The 15,279-nt window shown below is 39.0% G+C and overlaps 1 protein-coding gene across 5 annotated transcripts in view; it reads right to left on the minus strand.

Annotated features, from left to right (window-relative positions):
- LOC131693257 (cAMP-dependent protein kinase type I regulatory subunit) overlaps positions 1-15,279 on the minus strand; it is a 142,304-nt gene that overhangs the window by 40,325 nt on the left and 86,700 nt on the right. Inside the window, exon 1 of one of the 5 annotated variants that reach the window (XM_058980948.1) lies at positions 8,884-9,925. The exons of the other annotated variants lie outside the window; for them this stretch is intronic. Coding sequence (XP_058836931.1) covers positions 8,884-8,895 — 12 coding nt within the window. The 5' untranslated portion in view covers positions 8,896-9,925. Of the gene's footprint in view, positions 1-8,883; positions 9,926-15,279 lie in introns of those variants that run through there. 5 annotated transcript variants of the gene reach the window in all.

Raw genomic sequence — 15,279 nt, forward strand, 5'->3', positions numbered from 1 at the left:
AGTGTTTGCTGATTGTAAGTAGCTGAAATTTTGTTTCTTTTTGTGGATCGAATTCGATTTATTCCAAATAACATCCGCGTGAACAAAAATATATGTAGGGTAAAAATGGCCTGACAATGGTGAAATATTTATGGTTTAGCACAATGAAAACTTGAACCGAGTGCCCCAATTATGACCCTACTATTTGAGCCAATGCACAGTGACTCAAAACAGCGTTTTGAGATACTTGATTCATTGGAGTCAAAACTGTCTATTTTATAGATTTTAAATATGACGAATTTCACGCCAACTCGAACAAATGTTGGCAGCACTCTCTCAGATTTTAATAAAACTTTCTGTACATGAGAAATTTGTCACAAAAAGCCACTTTGCATACCTTGTTTTTTTCCAAAAATGATCTAGACTGCCTTTTGAAAAGGGTCAAACATTATTACCATTTTTTTTCAAATGGCTAAACATGACAAATCCTACAAAAAAATGTTGTAGGAGTGATTTCCACAAAATTAGTCAAATTTTTTAATAAAAATATTGAAAAAATTCTTCATTGACCGTCCTACAAAAAATTGATTTTAAAAATTCAAAGTCGATTTACAAAAAAAAATCATCTTTGATTTAGATGAAATTTAGTTTTACGATGCGTAATTATGTTTCCTACCAACCGTTAAAAATTCAAGTTGTGCACTTTCAAGGAAAACAATGATTTTTTTTCAGTGTGTTTTTATCGAAAACTAAACCAATAAAAGTCATAATCATCTCAGAACCCAATTTCCCAACTGCTAGTTGCCTGATACATGCAAAAAGTATCAGTAACGAATTAGTATCTCGGACTGGACTGGAACGAGGCCGAAGCGATTCGTTTAACGGAGATCTGGTACTAGAACACTTAGCGCACGACCAAACAACATGTTTAATATAGCGATAACCGGCACCACAAGTTTAGAGACCGATTTCCACGACCCTAATACGCCGGACATGGGCATTCTACGTATAATGTTGTACATGATCCGAGATATCACCCGAATGAAGTCATGATCCTCATCCATTCTCTTGGACCAAGGTTTGTTGATATCTTTGCGATTTCTAAGCTTCCATCGCTCCACGAAATTTGCCAATTTTCGAGCATCCTCTGAGAAGAAATAATTAAAAACTCGTTGAAGCCACGCGATCTTTCATAAATATCGCCTTCTAATGCCTGAATGTTCACCTTCTCATTATTTTTCCAATCCAAGTGTCCGCCTTCTCATTACCTGGAATGGAGCACTGTGAAGGAACTCAAACTAAGGTAATCTGCTAAGATTTTTCAGATGAAGTACTCAAAAACTCCCATGTTTTCTCCAGGAAATACAAAGAGTGCTTTCCATGCTCCATTAAACGGAGAGCCTCCTGTAACTGTAACGATGTAGGCATAATCGTTGATAGATAAATATAAAACCATCAGTTTTGTGGGGAGAATGTTGGCAACACAGCCTCTTTTATGATTGCACTCACCACTACTGTCATAATGGTTAGCATAAAAGCGATGCATAGCTGTCATCATATGACGAACGTTCCGTGGATTCCAATCACAGGATAAATCGAATACGCAACGTAGGCCCTAGCCTCCAGACGAAACATTGCTTCTCTGATGATCCGTCCGTTAATCCTTCGACGAACCGGTGCCAATAATCGCGTTTTCAGCTTTCATTAAGTTTTTCATTTGCATTTGTAGCGTCGCGTATATTGGGAAAAATTTGGGCGATCCGACGTTCAAAAGTTCACTTCGCGTACAATTCTAAGCAATCTCTGCCCACCACAAAGTAGGAGACTGTTCACGGTTATTCGCGTCGGGTACTCGTTTCGTCTGACCTTTAATCGTAGTGCAAATGCATTGTTTAAAACCTGGGGAAAAATGCAGAGACTGAAATATAGGGATGCTTGGGGTTTTTTTGATGTCCCATGTGGAAATTCCTGCTATTTTCCACGATTACCGTGTCCGAGGAACCACTTACTTTGGTTTTGTAACAGCACCCTTCAAGGGACACTCTCAGGCCTTTACGAGGAAACTTAGGAGAGAAAACTGATTTTCTTCTTTCGGAAATTTACAGGCACATTAGAAGATGTTCCCACAATGGGATGGTCAGACTCCTGCTCACTAGTGTACAAGGAAACGTAAAGAAATTGGTCGTTTTCGGTGGCGTAGCGCTGTAGCGCTCTTTTGCATTTCTTATCGGAGCGTTCATCGAAAGAATGTTTCATTTTGTCCCCACATAATTTATATGCGGGATATGTCGAGAGTTCATGCGGAGTCTCTCCACAGTAGGAAAACTTTTCATGATTCTCTCCGCATTTTCCAATTGTTTGCAACGACGGCAGTTCATGCCTCGTGGCACAACAGGTAGACCGGTCCAAAAGATCAAAAGATTAGAAGAGCAGATACGGTGAAAGGTTCAAAATGAGGCTGATGGAAAATAAGTTGTTTTCATACACTCCTTGATTTTTCCTGATCGCAATTGCTTGCGAACCAGAATTTTCACTGGCCAAAGCAAAAGGTTTCTTAAAGGAGCGAACCCCATACTTCGCAATTAAGGCCCTTTTTGGAGACTACACCATCAATCACTACTGCCTGAGCGGGTACATAGATACTTCTTCGTACACGGCCAAGTGGTATTTAGTTAAATCTCGCATATAGCGATGATGTTAAATGGCTTATCTTTGCCCTCATTCAAGTTTGTTATGAATATATACCAAATTCGTTACTGATACTTTTTGCATGTATCAGGCAACTAACAGTTGTGAATTTGGATTCTGAGATGATTGAATTTCAATGGTTTAATTTTCGATAAAAATAGACTGAAAAAAGTATTCAGTTCGGACAAAAAAGAGTTTTTTTTCCATTAACTATTTTACCTTGAAAGTGGCCAACTTGAATTTTTGATGGTAGGTAGGAAACATAAGTACATATTTTGGAACAAAATTTCATCCAAATCAAAGATGGTTTTATTTTGAAAATTGACTTTAAATTTTTAAAATCGATTTTTTTCAGTGTAGGAGTCAATGAAGATTTTTTTCAATATTTTTATTCAAAAATTTGACTAATTTTGTAAAAATTACTCTTACTACATTTTTTGTCATTTTTAGACTATAAACATTTGAAAAAAGTTGGTGAAAAAATTTTGACCCTTTTCAAAAGACAATTTATATCATTTTTGGAAAAACAAAGTATGCAAAGTGGCTTTTTGTGACAAAGTTCTCATGTACAAAAAGTTTCATTAAAATCTGAGAGGATGCTGCCAACTCTGAATACGATTTAGCGCGAAATTCGTCATTTTAAATATATTCTGTATGTGGGTGTGTAAAAAAAACATCTTTTGGCAATATCTCTATGAAAAATTTAACTGTTGAACCGAATGAGGTAGTGCTTGGCCCTCTTCGACAAAGTTGTAGCGGAGAGTATTTTATAAATTTTTCAGAAGACATGTTGTCTCTGTCACTCACAGTAATCGAGTTATGTGACGTTTTCTATAATGAACACCTTAAATTCTCAGTTTTTTTGTTTCTGACTTATCGTGTTAACAACGTTCCAAGATATTTTTTATCGTCACAAACCCGCAACTTTCCCGAAGAGACCAGATAGCTACGAATAATTTGGAAATAGTTAAGGCTGATTTTGATATTATTAGAATTTGCTATCAACCCACTTAAGATATATTCGTAATAATGAAACATAGTTTTTTTCGAGAGTTATCCAACTGGAGCTGTAGAGAAAGGTTCTCGGAAGGGCTCCCCGTCAGAATCACACACTACAATTACAGACGAGACAGGTAATGGCGCCCACTAAAACATTGCTTTAGGCCAATTGTAGCGAGCCGTAATTCTGAATGTGATATTCATTGTACGGTTTAGATATGTGCGGGTGTAGGGACTCGCAATCGCGTGTATCATCGCGAAGGGCTCGCGCATTCGTACGTTAACGTGTTCGATCGCGTGTGCGTTTGTATGTCGCGTGTGTTAACGTGTATGTAACTTCGCGTGTATGAATTTTATTTTATAACCGTGTGCCTTTCGCATATTCGCGTGTGTTCTTGGATAATCGCGCGGACCGTGAATCTAATACTTTATTTTTTGGTGTACTGCTAAGATGCTAAAAGAGTGTGAGACCTTCCATATCACTAGAGTTCCCGGTGATGTCGCCATGGAACGTGTCGTCTAGTGGATATGTGCTTTATTTTTTGATTGGTCCTACTGAATGTATGGACCTGAGTTATTAGGACAGAGAGTAATGGTTTCCGGACGTGACCAATTCATGGAAAAGCAAACTAATAGGTGTACAAAAGAAACAGACTAATGAAATAGAATAGAAAAAAACACATGTAACATGCAATCAAACTCGTCTAAATGCAGCAAATGTTGTATATTTATCAGTAACGACAATTGCATTCTGTTAGACTTTCATCATGCTATGCTGGCCGGGAATGGATGATTCGCGTGCGTCGGTAAATTTATTTTACCCTAATTTATCCAACCCGACTTTCCCGAATGAATAGAACCAAATGCTCAGATTGATCACCAGAAATATTAGCCGCTATTCTATTATATACGTCACTTCTGCATCCATTCCCTGTCTCAACTGTCACAAATACTCAGACGAATACATACACAGATAGACATACGACTAGCACATAACAGTTGAACACTAATACGGAAAACTACGATTATCACAAATCTACAACTAATAGGTTTCTACTTATCCTACTTTATTAAATTAATTTAATTATTAAATTAATTTAATTAGTATATGCACGATGGCGAAGTCAGCCGATAAATGGACACACAATGACTCCCTCCGTGAGCCCCGTCCACGAATACCGCCAATAGAACAATATTTGCAAACACGGCACACAGCAAAAGTCAATCTACGTCGATCCGCCAGTCAGCCACGCCACCGCGCATAGACCAGTGGTTTAACGTTGGTATGCGCAAGCGCAGAGTATGAAGAGACATATAACATAAAAAAGGCGCATAAGCCCTCTCGGTCTCCTCGATGCACCACTATCGAGGTGTAATGCAATACCCATCTTAAAGCAATTGATGCTTGGTAAAAAGGAGGGTAAAAAAAACAAAATAGAATAAATTCACTTTTTAAATAATCAATGCGCGTACTTTTTCTATCAATCTTCTTCTTTTCTTTTATTCAATTCGTTTATTTGATAAGACACGTTTGCGTTAGTTTAAAGATGCCAATTTTGCTTTGTTTTACATTTTAAATTACTTAAAACTAGGACTGGTGGTATCCAACGGGGAAAAACGATCGGAAATGGTGAGTGAAGCTAAGCAATCATGTGAAAGAAATTCCCCCCAGAAGCGAGACTCGAACTCGCAACCTTTGAGACTCCGGCCCAATGCACTAACCCTTATGCTATCCCTGGGTATGGTGACATCCCAGAAAGAACATATGATTATCCCACTGGCGACAGTGATCGTACCCTGCCTGCAAAGCGAGAATCACACACAACGGCAGCTGATCACCCCAACACATTTGATCTATTTAATTTCCCCGCTAGATACCAAGGCCCGGGTTTTTATAATCGTCTGATGTCTAATTTTTAGTTCATTACCCATCGTACTTCGGTGGGTGACAGAGCTAATGAAGACTGACCGAAGTACGATGGGTAATGAACTAAAAATTAGACATCAGACGATTATAAAAACCCGGGCCTTGGTATCTAGCGGGGAAATTAAATAGATCAAATGTGTTGGGGTGATCAGCTGCCGTTGTGTGTGATTCTCGCTTTGCAGGCAGGGTACGATCACCGTCGCCAGTGGGATAATCATATGTTCTTTCTGGGATGTCACCATACCCAGGGATAGCATAAGGGTTAGTGCATTGGGCCGGAGTCTCAAAGGTTGCGAGTTCGAGTCTCGCCTCTGGGGGGAATTTCTTTCACATGATTGCTTAGCTTCACTCACCATTTCCGATCGTTTTTCCCCGTTGGATACCACCAGTCCTAAATAAGGTATTGGCACTTAAGTCAAAAGACAAACAAATTGAATTATTAACTTAAAACTAGGAGATTACATATTGATTTTTTTAAATGAAACTAAGGAGATTTTATAGCTATCTTATACATATTCACAAGAGGGTGATTGAATTTTCGTAAGATTAGGGGGTCATTTAGTTTTTATGGCAATATGGTTTGACATTTTAACCAGGAAGATTATCGGAGCAAATAATTTTTAACTAAGAGGGTCAATTTCACAACTATTTTATAAGTACGAATTTCCAAAGGGCGTGATTGCAAATTTACTTCTTGCTACTCAAAAGTTTTTTTTGATAATTTGCTCAGTGTTGCAAATGATCAAAAAAAAACTTTTGAATAGATTTTCACTTGTTCAAAATATATTTTGGCTGTAGAACAGAATATACGAGTCTGTTTGCTACGTTCTCAAAACCTTAAACGCATTTATCTCAAAACATGATATTTTAAAACAGCGTACACTCTCAATTGAAAACGGTTCAATTTAAAGACTGTATCTTTCGACCTCTCGAAAGAAAATATTTTTCATCGGCGGAATTATCTATAAAATTTACAAATTTTTTGTATTCACTATTTTTAGTGAAGCCTTCAATTGGAAAAGGTCCATTCTTTCAATAAATTAGCTTTACTTTAGAGACTGATAATAATATAAGTTTTTTTTGTTTCAGATCGATCCTGAGGCAGCAAGATGTACGCAGTTTTGGAATTCCACACGCACCTAACATTAGACAGAACGTCACGACTAGCGCCATTTTGTTTTTTCGTCTAGATGAAGACGAAAATATAAACTTGTTGAATCCTAAAACTGCTATGTTTTTTATTGGCCCGCAAAAAATGCCAAATTCTGGTCTACTTTTTGATCATTTGAACATTTGAAGGGGGTGTAAATGTTACAGCGTGAAAAGAACACTTTTTTGCCATTTCTTATAAATTTGATCAAGATTTTGTAGTTATAATGGATCATTTCAATAACATTCTGTAATTTTTCTATGCAATGCAAATATCGAGCGACTCGATGAGAAAGCTTTTTGTAGAACATCTCTGGAAAAAACACGATTTGCGGTGTTAACTGCCATTTAAAAACTACTTAACCGATCTATTTCAAATTTTGCATGCACATTCTATGTAAAAAATACCCAACCCCTACGTTTAGTTTTCGAGATAATTTATTATTTAGGCCTGAAGAGATCAAATAGTAAAATGACGCTATTGACGCAAAAACATCAAAGTGCACAAATAGTAAGTCCTTCGGAGTGCTCAACACTCATCAACAACTGGCTAATAGAAATTTTAAGTAGGTGCTCGTTTTTCGATTGGTTGAGAACTGATCTTTCGCTAATGACCTAATAACAGCTCTATCGGATCGCGCTATTCCAATCTTCAAACATCATGCGTCGAATTCGGGTAATATTTGCTGCGGGGGCGGTTATTAACAGTTGGTTGCTAGCATCGAAAACGCTGTCTATTGGTCGGTGCACGGCACTATCTCCTACTCGTTTCAATTACGCCTGAATAGCGAGTGTACTATTTCGGTTTTATAATGTGTATTATTTATATTCACCAGTTGGGAGCGAAGCTCTCTATTTTTGGATGTACAGCTATTAAAGTATACAAACTAAGCCGACTCAGCTTTGGAACGTTTCATGTGCGTTTTCGCAAACATATGCACCTGATGACAGTCGGCCAGCGCGCCGAAAAAACTATTCGTCTATGATGGTCGGATTACAGAAAGATATAACAAGCGCTCTTCAGTTATCCACTATCCTATAGTAATGGTTCATCGATACTGAATAGCAGGTAGACATACGCACAAATGGCGATAGCGGATCTCGGAACCAAAAACCACTCAGCTTTGGCTATATTTGGTAACTCGCAATGGTCCATTCATAGGTGTTGTCGCCCTTGTTGTCCACCATCCGTTTTTGGAAGTTGAATCTTGTTGCCCAAAACGATGCCATTTGCGATTGGTAGGCAACACGCGACAGCCACCGGGTTTACGACTGGAACCGACCGGTAATACGCGATTAGACGCTAGTGTCACATCAAACAACAAGATTAGACAAATCTGGTTACAGAAAAAGAGACGATGAATCAGGGAGGGAAGGCTGCTAATTTTTTGTTGATACTCTCGCCGTGGACCGATGATCCCATGATACAATTTTGGGGACCAACTTTTTTAATTCAATTGTTGAGGAACGTCATTGTTATAGCGAATAATTATTCCAATCTGTATATAACCAAAAAAAATTCAAATCTCTATTGTAGTGCTCGGTTTGGAATAGAATGGCACCAGTACTGGCACTAAATTAGATACATCAATTGAATATTGCGGAGAAAGCTACAAATAAATATATTAATAAATTATATTTTCTTATCTGCATTGAAACTTAAAGATCGAATCCATCAGTTTGTCTCAGTAAACTCGGTTACAAAACAAAACAAGAAAACGTCCAACTCTAAACACTAATAATCTAGAGCAGTAAGTGCCGATTCATGTACGGCGTAAAAATAAATATCGTAAGTGAGGAATGATTTTTGTTACAGAGAAAAGAAACAACCCCACATCAAACATCGTCCGTCTCCATCGACAGTTCAGCAGACGAACCGCACACAACAACAACGGTCGAACGGGGTGAATCATTTAACCGCTAGATTACCCTCACATTCCTCGGATGGCAAATGTCGGCGCGCATCACCTCGAATCAAGCACGTGAAATTATTCACTTGCATGATGGTTCATCATCCATCAATCAGACTTTGCCGTAGCTGTCAACTATCCCCCCACCGCAATCAGACAGACCAATTCAGACTCATTTAAAAATAACATGATCCTCATTGAAAGTGCACTTATTTATCTATCTTTTCTAACCTGCTCGCTCATTTTTGTTGGATTGACCAGTTGATGCAGTACGTGAGTGTCGACCGGTTTATATCCGATTCACCCGCAATTGACTAGTTTATTAGTTTATTGGCTCCTCTTCGGGGGGTTGGAACAGCTGTTTGTCACCCAGGACAGTAAAAGAAAAACCTGACACTCTCTGCTTTGCTGAGCACACAATTTTCACACGATTCCGCCCTCTACTTGTAGCTCCAACGCTGGCTATAAATGCAATGCAATGTGCTCTTGACAGACAAGAATTTCCCCGACACAGCTGTTGATTTTCCTCTACTGACGAAACAAACGCTGAGACATCCCGCTTGTCTTGTTTTGCTACACACTTTCATGGAAAATCATCACAAACTTATTTTCCGACAGTGGTTCGACTATTCGTATCTTCAACTCAGAAAGGAGAGCTATCTATTTTTAGTAGCCACTTGCGGTTTTGAGTGGTATTTTTCCCGAACCGAGAATCAGAGTACGACCACCTTAACGCAGTTAGGATGATTTGGAATTGTAAATTTTAAATAGCTTCACTATTTTGCACTTCTAAGTGGGTCGCAGATTGCGAGTGGCAATTTTTCACTTTGCTACCTTTTCAACCGTTCCAGAAAACTAATTGAATTAGTTGGTTCACCTTTAGACTGCCGTTATAAGCTCCTCCTATTGATTTGCATTAAAATGAAACTCGTTTGTAGCGTTCCACTTGTTTTAATATCACCTCACATTTACTGGATTAACATAAGCTCCTACACGAAATTGACACTGATATTCGGCTACGAAATTAGCAAAGACCCAAAGAACAGAGGAATTTATCTAATCAAATTGTTCAAAATTGTTCGCTTATCTAACTAGACCACAAATACACAGAATATTTCGGATGAACCGTTCGCGCACAGATCGTCAAAATAGTCCGTAAATAGTATCTTCGGTTAAGATTCTCGCACCTGTACCTAATGCAAAACGATACCAGCTCAAAAACACTTCTAAGAGAACGGAGAGTTTGATGCTACCGCCGAGAAACGCGCCAGTCGACTGAAAAGTGTTGCACTCGAAAGGAAAGGTAAAAGACGTTTCACGCCTTACGGCAGTTGCTCCGTCCGAATGTATCACACGAATCTTACCCCGCTGATATGTATAGAGCATACTTGCACAGGGTGGTCCCACTCGATTTCTGCTTGAAAAGGAGTCGTTAAAGTTTTGCAACTTTCGGTATTCGGGGTAGATTATTTAAAGATAAAAAATAAAGCAGTTAGTTTCGCTATGCGCAAATCTCAGCTACACAGGAACTCAGTTCCAAATATATATATCAAGACGGTTTTAGAATATTATTGAAATCGCAGTAATGGACAACTTGATTTTCATTTTTTTTAAATTTTATGTGAATGTAAGTTTCCCCGCTGCTTCAAAGAATCTAAGCAAAAATTGATGCTATTTGTTTCGACCAGAAAAACCCACCGAGAAATTTTGAAGCATCGAAAAAATTGAGTTTTTGACGTACCCGTAATTTAAAATCCGTAGCATCTCCTGTGGTCAATGGCCACCATATTCAATCAAGTCATTTTTATGATAACTGACCTTTTTACCCGAAGGATGCTTTGGTCGAACAACATTTTATTATTATTTTTTAATTCATTTATTTTAACACGGTTCGCAGCAATAGCTTAACTGAGCCGTGGATCTTTGATCTGTTTACAATATGTAAAACATACACAGCAAAAAAAAGCGGTGTAACTTTACGTCTTGCCAGATGCAGTCCCAATTCACATAAATTTACATGTAATTACATGTAAAAATGTGAGTTGTTCGGCTTTTCCTAGGTCATTCAGCCTAAGCTTTACATAAAAAGAGTCGCAATATTTTATTTTACATATCATAACATGTAAAATCCTAATATCGGATGGAAAAATACGTCGTTACGTTGTTTATGTCAAATGTAATTTTCATTTTTTCTAAGAGTGTATAAAAAAACAAATGTTATTGATTATCCGTTGGATCTTGTGCACACAACGTTCTACTGCGCACGGAGACCTTCTTTCAATTCTTTCGTGTATTTTATGTCAAGGTCATCATCGTTCAAGCTGTTTTGGTACCCGCCATCATATCTTCTTCGTGTTGTTATCAACCTAGTGCTTTCACTAGGTTTTGAGATGCTTGATGCTTCTTTTGCAGTAGTCATTGTAACCTGGACAGAAGCCACAAATTTGACCACCGTTTGTGGTTCAGGTATTGGTAATTAAAACTGTATTTTGGACTGGTTCTCCGCCGATGACTTGGCGATCGGTTTAAATGCAAGGTTGTCCATGGTTCCCTGTTTGATTGCAACACTTGCACGTCGGAGTGTGTTCCTCATAGGTTCATGGCGTAGTGTGTTTAATGGTAATTCCGTGAGTTTTGAGTTTTATAGTAGAGTAGTTTCGACCCGCATCCTCACCACAAGAACACCTATAGGAATACCCGGGAAGAAGTCGCTCCAAGTATCAGAAGAAACGGATTCTACTTCTCCCTATTGCGTCATGCATTTTGTAACATTTTGTACACGGGAATCTTACGGGGGGCGTCTAGTGTAAAGTACTCAAACCGAAAGTTATTTTGTTTCACGATTTTGAAGGCAAGGTAACAAGGGATATTTTGTGTAATGATAAGATTAATTTATACATTCATTGTGCACGAAAAAAAACTATTTTCAGTCACGCAAAAATCTCATATTTTACTGTAAAATTCGCTCATTTTTCCTTCAAAATAATAGGGAGAAGAAAAAATTTCTTCAGTTTTCTGTGGTTCATCGACTGGCTACACATATTATGCATTATTATTATCCCATAAAAAAATCAAGTCAATTTGTTGATTAGTTTTTGAGTTATCGTGTTCGCCAATTTGATGACAGCAAATACGCGCGAGGAATGCATGACTGTTTAGAAGCTCAGCGTGGCCACCGAGATTGCGGGCAACTATTCTTGAGATTCAAACTAACAGTAAAGCGTATAAAAAAGAAGTCGATTTTTTGCCCACTACACCAGATGCCCCTTAATTTCTACGTTGTCACTTTAAACCATTAAACGTGCTTTAAGTTCTTTTGCAAAACGAATCGTTCAGCTTGCGCTAACGTGTGGAATGATATTAATACTGCCTTGCGGAGATGATGATATTGAAGGCACGGGACCTCCGTAAACTTTGGCTTCATTTTCACCTTCAGAAGGTATTCCTCTTCACAAATACTTGGTCGCATTGAACAAAATTTTAAGTCAACGACCGCGACGTTGGGTTGTATTGGAGCTTTTTCGCCAACTTTACTCATGATTACAAAAATAATCCACTGGTTGCTAGTTGTCGTTCTTTTGGCTCGATTGGCAGCGACGCGCGGTCATGTGATACCTGCATGTATCTCGGGTTGGATAAACGCAATGCTTAGTAACCGCATACTTTGCTCGTCACTGCGACAGGCTGAGGTACGGAAGTTGAGTATTTGCGGTTGTCCTCAGGGCGGCGTTCTGTCACCTTTGTTATGGAACTTGGTAGCTGACGGCTTGTTGAAGCAACTCAATGAGCTTCGATTTCCAACCTACGGGTTTGCTGACGATTACCAAATACTAATTACTGGATTTTGCATCGGAACAATCTTCGACTTAATGCAACAGGCATTAAGAGCTGTCGAACAGTGGTGTCGACAAGATAAACTATCAGTTAACCCAAGCAAAGTTCAATGGTTCTTTTCACGAAGAGGCGAATAACAACCGAGGTTCGTCCCTTGCAGTTCTTTGATTCTGAGCTACTGTGTGCAGATCAAGTCACATACGTTGGAGTCATATTGGATTCCAAACTGAATTGGTCTGCTCACATTGAGTTCAGAGTCAAGAAAGCGTGCATGGCCTTCGGGCAGCGCAGACGAACTTTTGGAAAGACCTGGGGTCTCAAACCTAAATACATCTATTGGATTTACACGACAATTGTACGTCCAATACTGTCATACGGATGCCTTGTGTGGTGGCAGAGGGTGGTGACAGTCCAGTCAAAGCTAAACCCTCTGCAAAGAATGGCGCTCATGGCGTTGACTGGTGCTTTCACCACGTCTCCGACTGCTGCTCTTGAGGCACTTCTAAATATCAAACCATTACACATACACTTAAAACAAGAAGCACTATCATGTGCATACAGACTGCAGGTTACTGGGCTTTGGAACAGTAATCATGTTGATCTTGCTACCAGTCATACACGATTGTGGTCACAAATGGTTACATGGGGTGAATATATTCTTGCTCACAGCGATATTACACTCACTTGTAGTTTTCCTTACAGGACATTCCATGTGAAGATTCTCTCTCGAGAGGAGTGGTTGTCTGGCTTTATGGAAAGAGAACAACAAACGCAAGTGGTCTGTTACACTGGCGGTTCTCTGATGGAGGGACGTGCTGGTGCTGGTTTCTACTGTCGTGAAATGAGATTGGAAAAATCTCACTAACTAGGTAGATACTGTACTGTATTTCAAGCAGAAATCTTTGCGATTATGTGCAGGGTACAATCGGCCCTTCAATTGAGTTTGTCCGGCAGAATTATAAACTTCTGCTCCGATAGTCAGGCTACAATCAAGGCCCTTAGCTCAGACAAATCCCGGTCCAAGCTAGTGATCGCGTGCCGAACCCAAATCGAAAAACTAAGCATTGTCAACACTATTTACCTTCCCGAGCAAATGAAAAGCCCATAATACCCCCATGGTCATGGGGTTTGACATGGGTGTTTGAAATGGGTTCAAACCATGAAAATACCATCACCATGGTCCGGTAGATCCCATATAAAATACCATATGTTGGTGTATTTATGGGTTATTGAGACCATTTTATGGTATCTTGATGGTTGTGAATTTTGTCACGGACCATATTTAAGGTCTTTTCAAGGGGCTATGTGGTGTTTGAACCCATGAGTATTTGCTCGGGTTGTCTGGGTGCCCGGAAATTCTGGTATTACTGGAAATGAATGGGCTGACGAATTGGCCAGGGGAGGTCCAGCGATTGACTTCGTTGGTTCTGAGCCCGCGCTGCCAATTTCGACAAGTTGGATAAGGGAAAAAATACGGTCCTGGGCTTTGTCCGAGCACCGCAATTATTGGAAAAATCTACAAACGTGTCGCCAAACAAAGGCGTTTCTAGAACAACCGTGCCCAGTGATTTCGAAAAATCTCCTACATTTTTCGAAGCTCCATTGCGGCATGCTGACCGGGGCTTTAACCGGCCACTGCAAACTCAATTATCACATGGCAACTATTCAGCGCGCTGAGTCTTTTTCATGTGATCTTTGTGAATCCGACTATGGAACCTCATATCATCTGATATGCAACTGTCCTGCGGTAGCGCAATTGCGATTTTGAGTCTTCGGCCGTCCTTGTATTGACGAAACCATGTTTGCACGACTGAAACTCAGAGACATACTAAAGTTTCTTATCCAATGTGGCTTATTCGCAGGCAAGTTGAACTACTTGTGAGTTTAACTTACCTGTTGTTTATTTTTGTTTTGTGCTGTTATTTTTCCCACCCTTCCAATTCTACTTCCCCACACCTCCTTATCCTTTCCTTCCGCTCAGGAAATGATGAAAACACACGCCAAGGCACAAATCCCCGGCTACATACGGGGAACGAGCTATTTAAGCCAATATATTCTGATTCCTGATTCCTGGATTGGAGCTTTTTCGCCAACTTTACTCATGATTACAAAAATAATCCACTGGCTGCTAGTTGTAGTTCACTTGGCTCGATGGTAGGTATGATTCCGACAAAGGTAGAAACTAGACTGTGGCCACATTTCATTAGTTGTTGATAAATGAAACAAAAAAGCCCTAGTTTTTCGTTCTAAGTTTATAACTGATTCACTATAGTATACCTATCCGTCTTTCAATTTCATTGCTATCGTTTCTTTTAGTCATAAATTTGCCGAAAAAATCAACAAAATAGAACCTTGCGGCAATTAAAACATAGTAACAAAAAAAATGATCTCAAATGACTTCCTTTGGAATGTTTGTCTTCAAATTCAAAGTAGCAGATGTCGAATTTCTCCACAAATGACTAATTTAAAAAAAAATTCGATCTACCTAGTGGTGCAATTGTGTCCTTCTCATATATTCAAACTTTGATTCAATAGCTAGTTATGTTCAATATAATTGTAGAAATGTTTATTACATTATACTTGGCACGCATTGACAAACATACGACTGCCACGAACCTGATGAGCAACATATCGGCTCTGAAACATTGTAATCACAAAAATAAACTATTTAATTGACTTAATCAGCAGGAGTACAATGTTGTCATTATTTTGGCATATTTTGGAATACAGGGTGAATTAGTATGAAGGAGTAGGACGCCTCGGAAACCGGGTCCTCCATTTGAAACTTGATTT

This window comes from Topomyia yanbarensis, chromosome 3 (genome assembly GCF_030247195.1).
Source record: "Topomyia yanbarensis strain Yona2022 chromosome 3, ASM3024719v1, whole genome shotgun sequence".
Classification (NCBI taxonomy): Eukaryota; Metazoa; Arthropoda; class Insecta; order Diptera; family Culicidae; genus Topomyia; species Topomyia yanbarensis.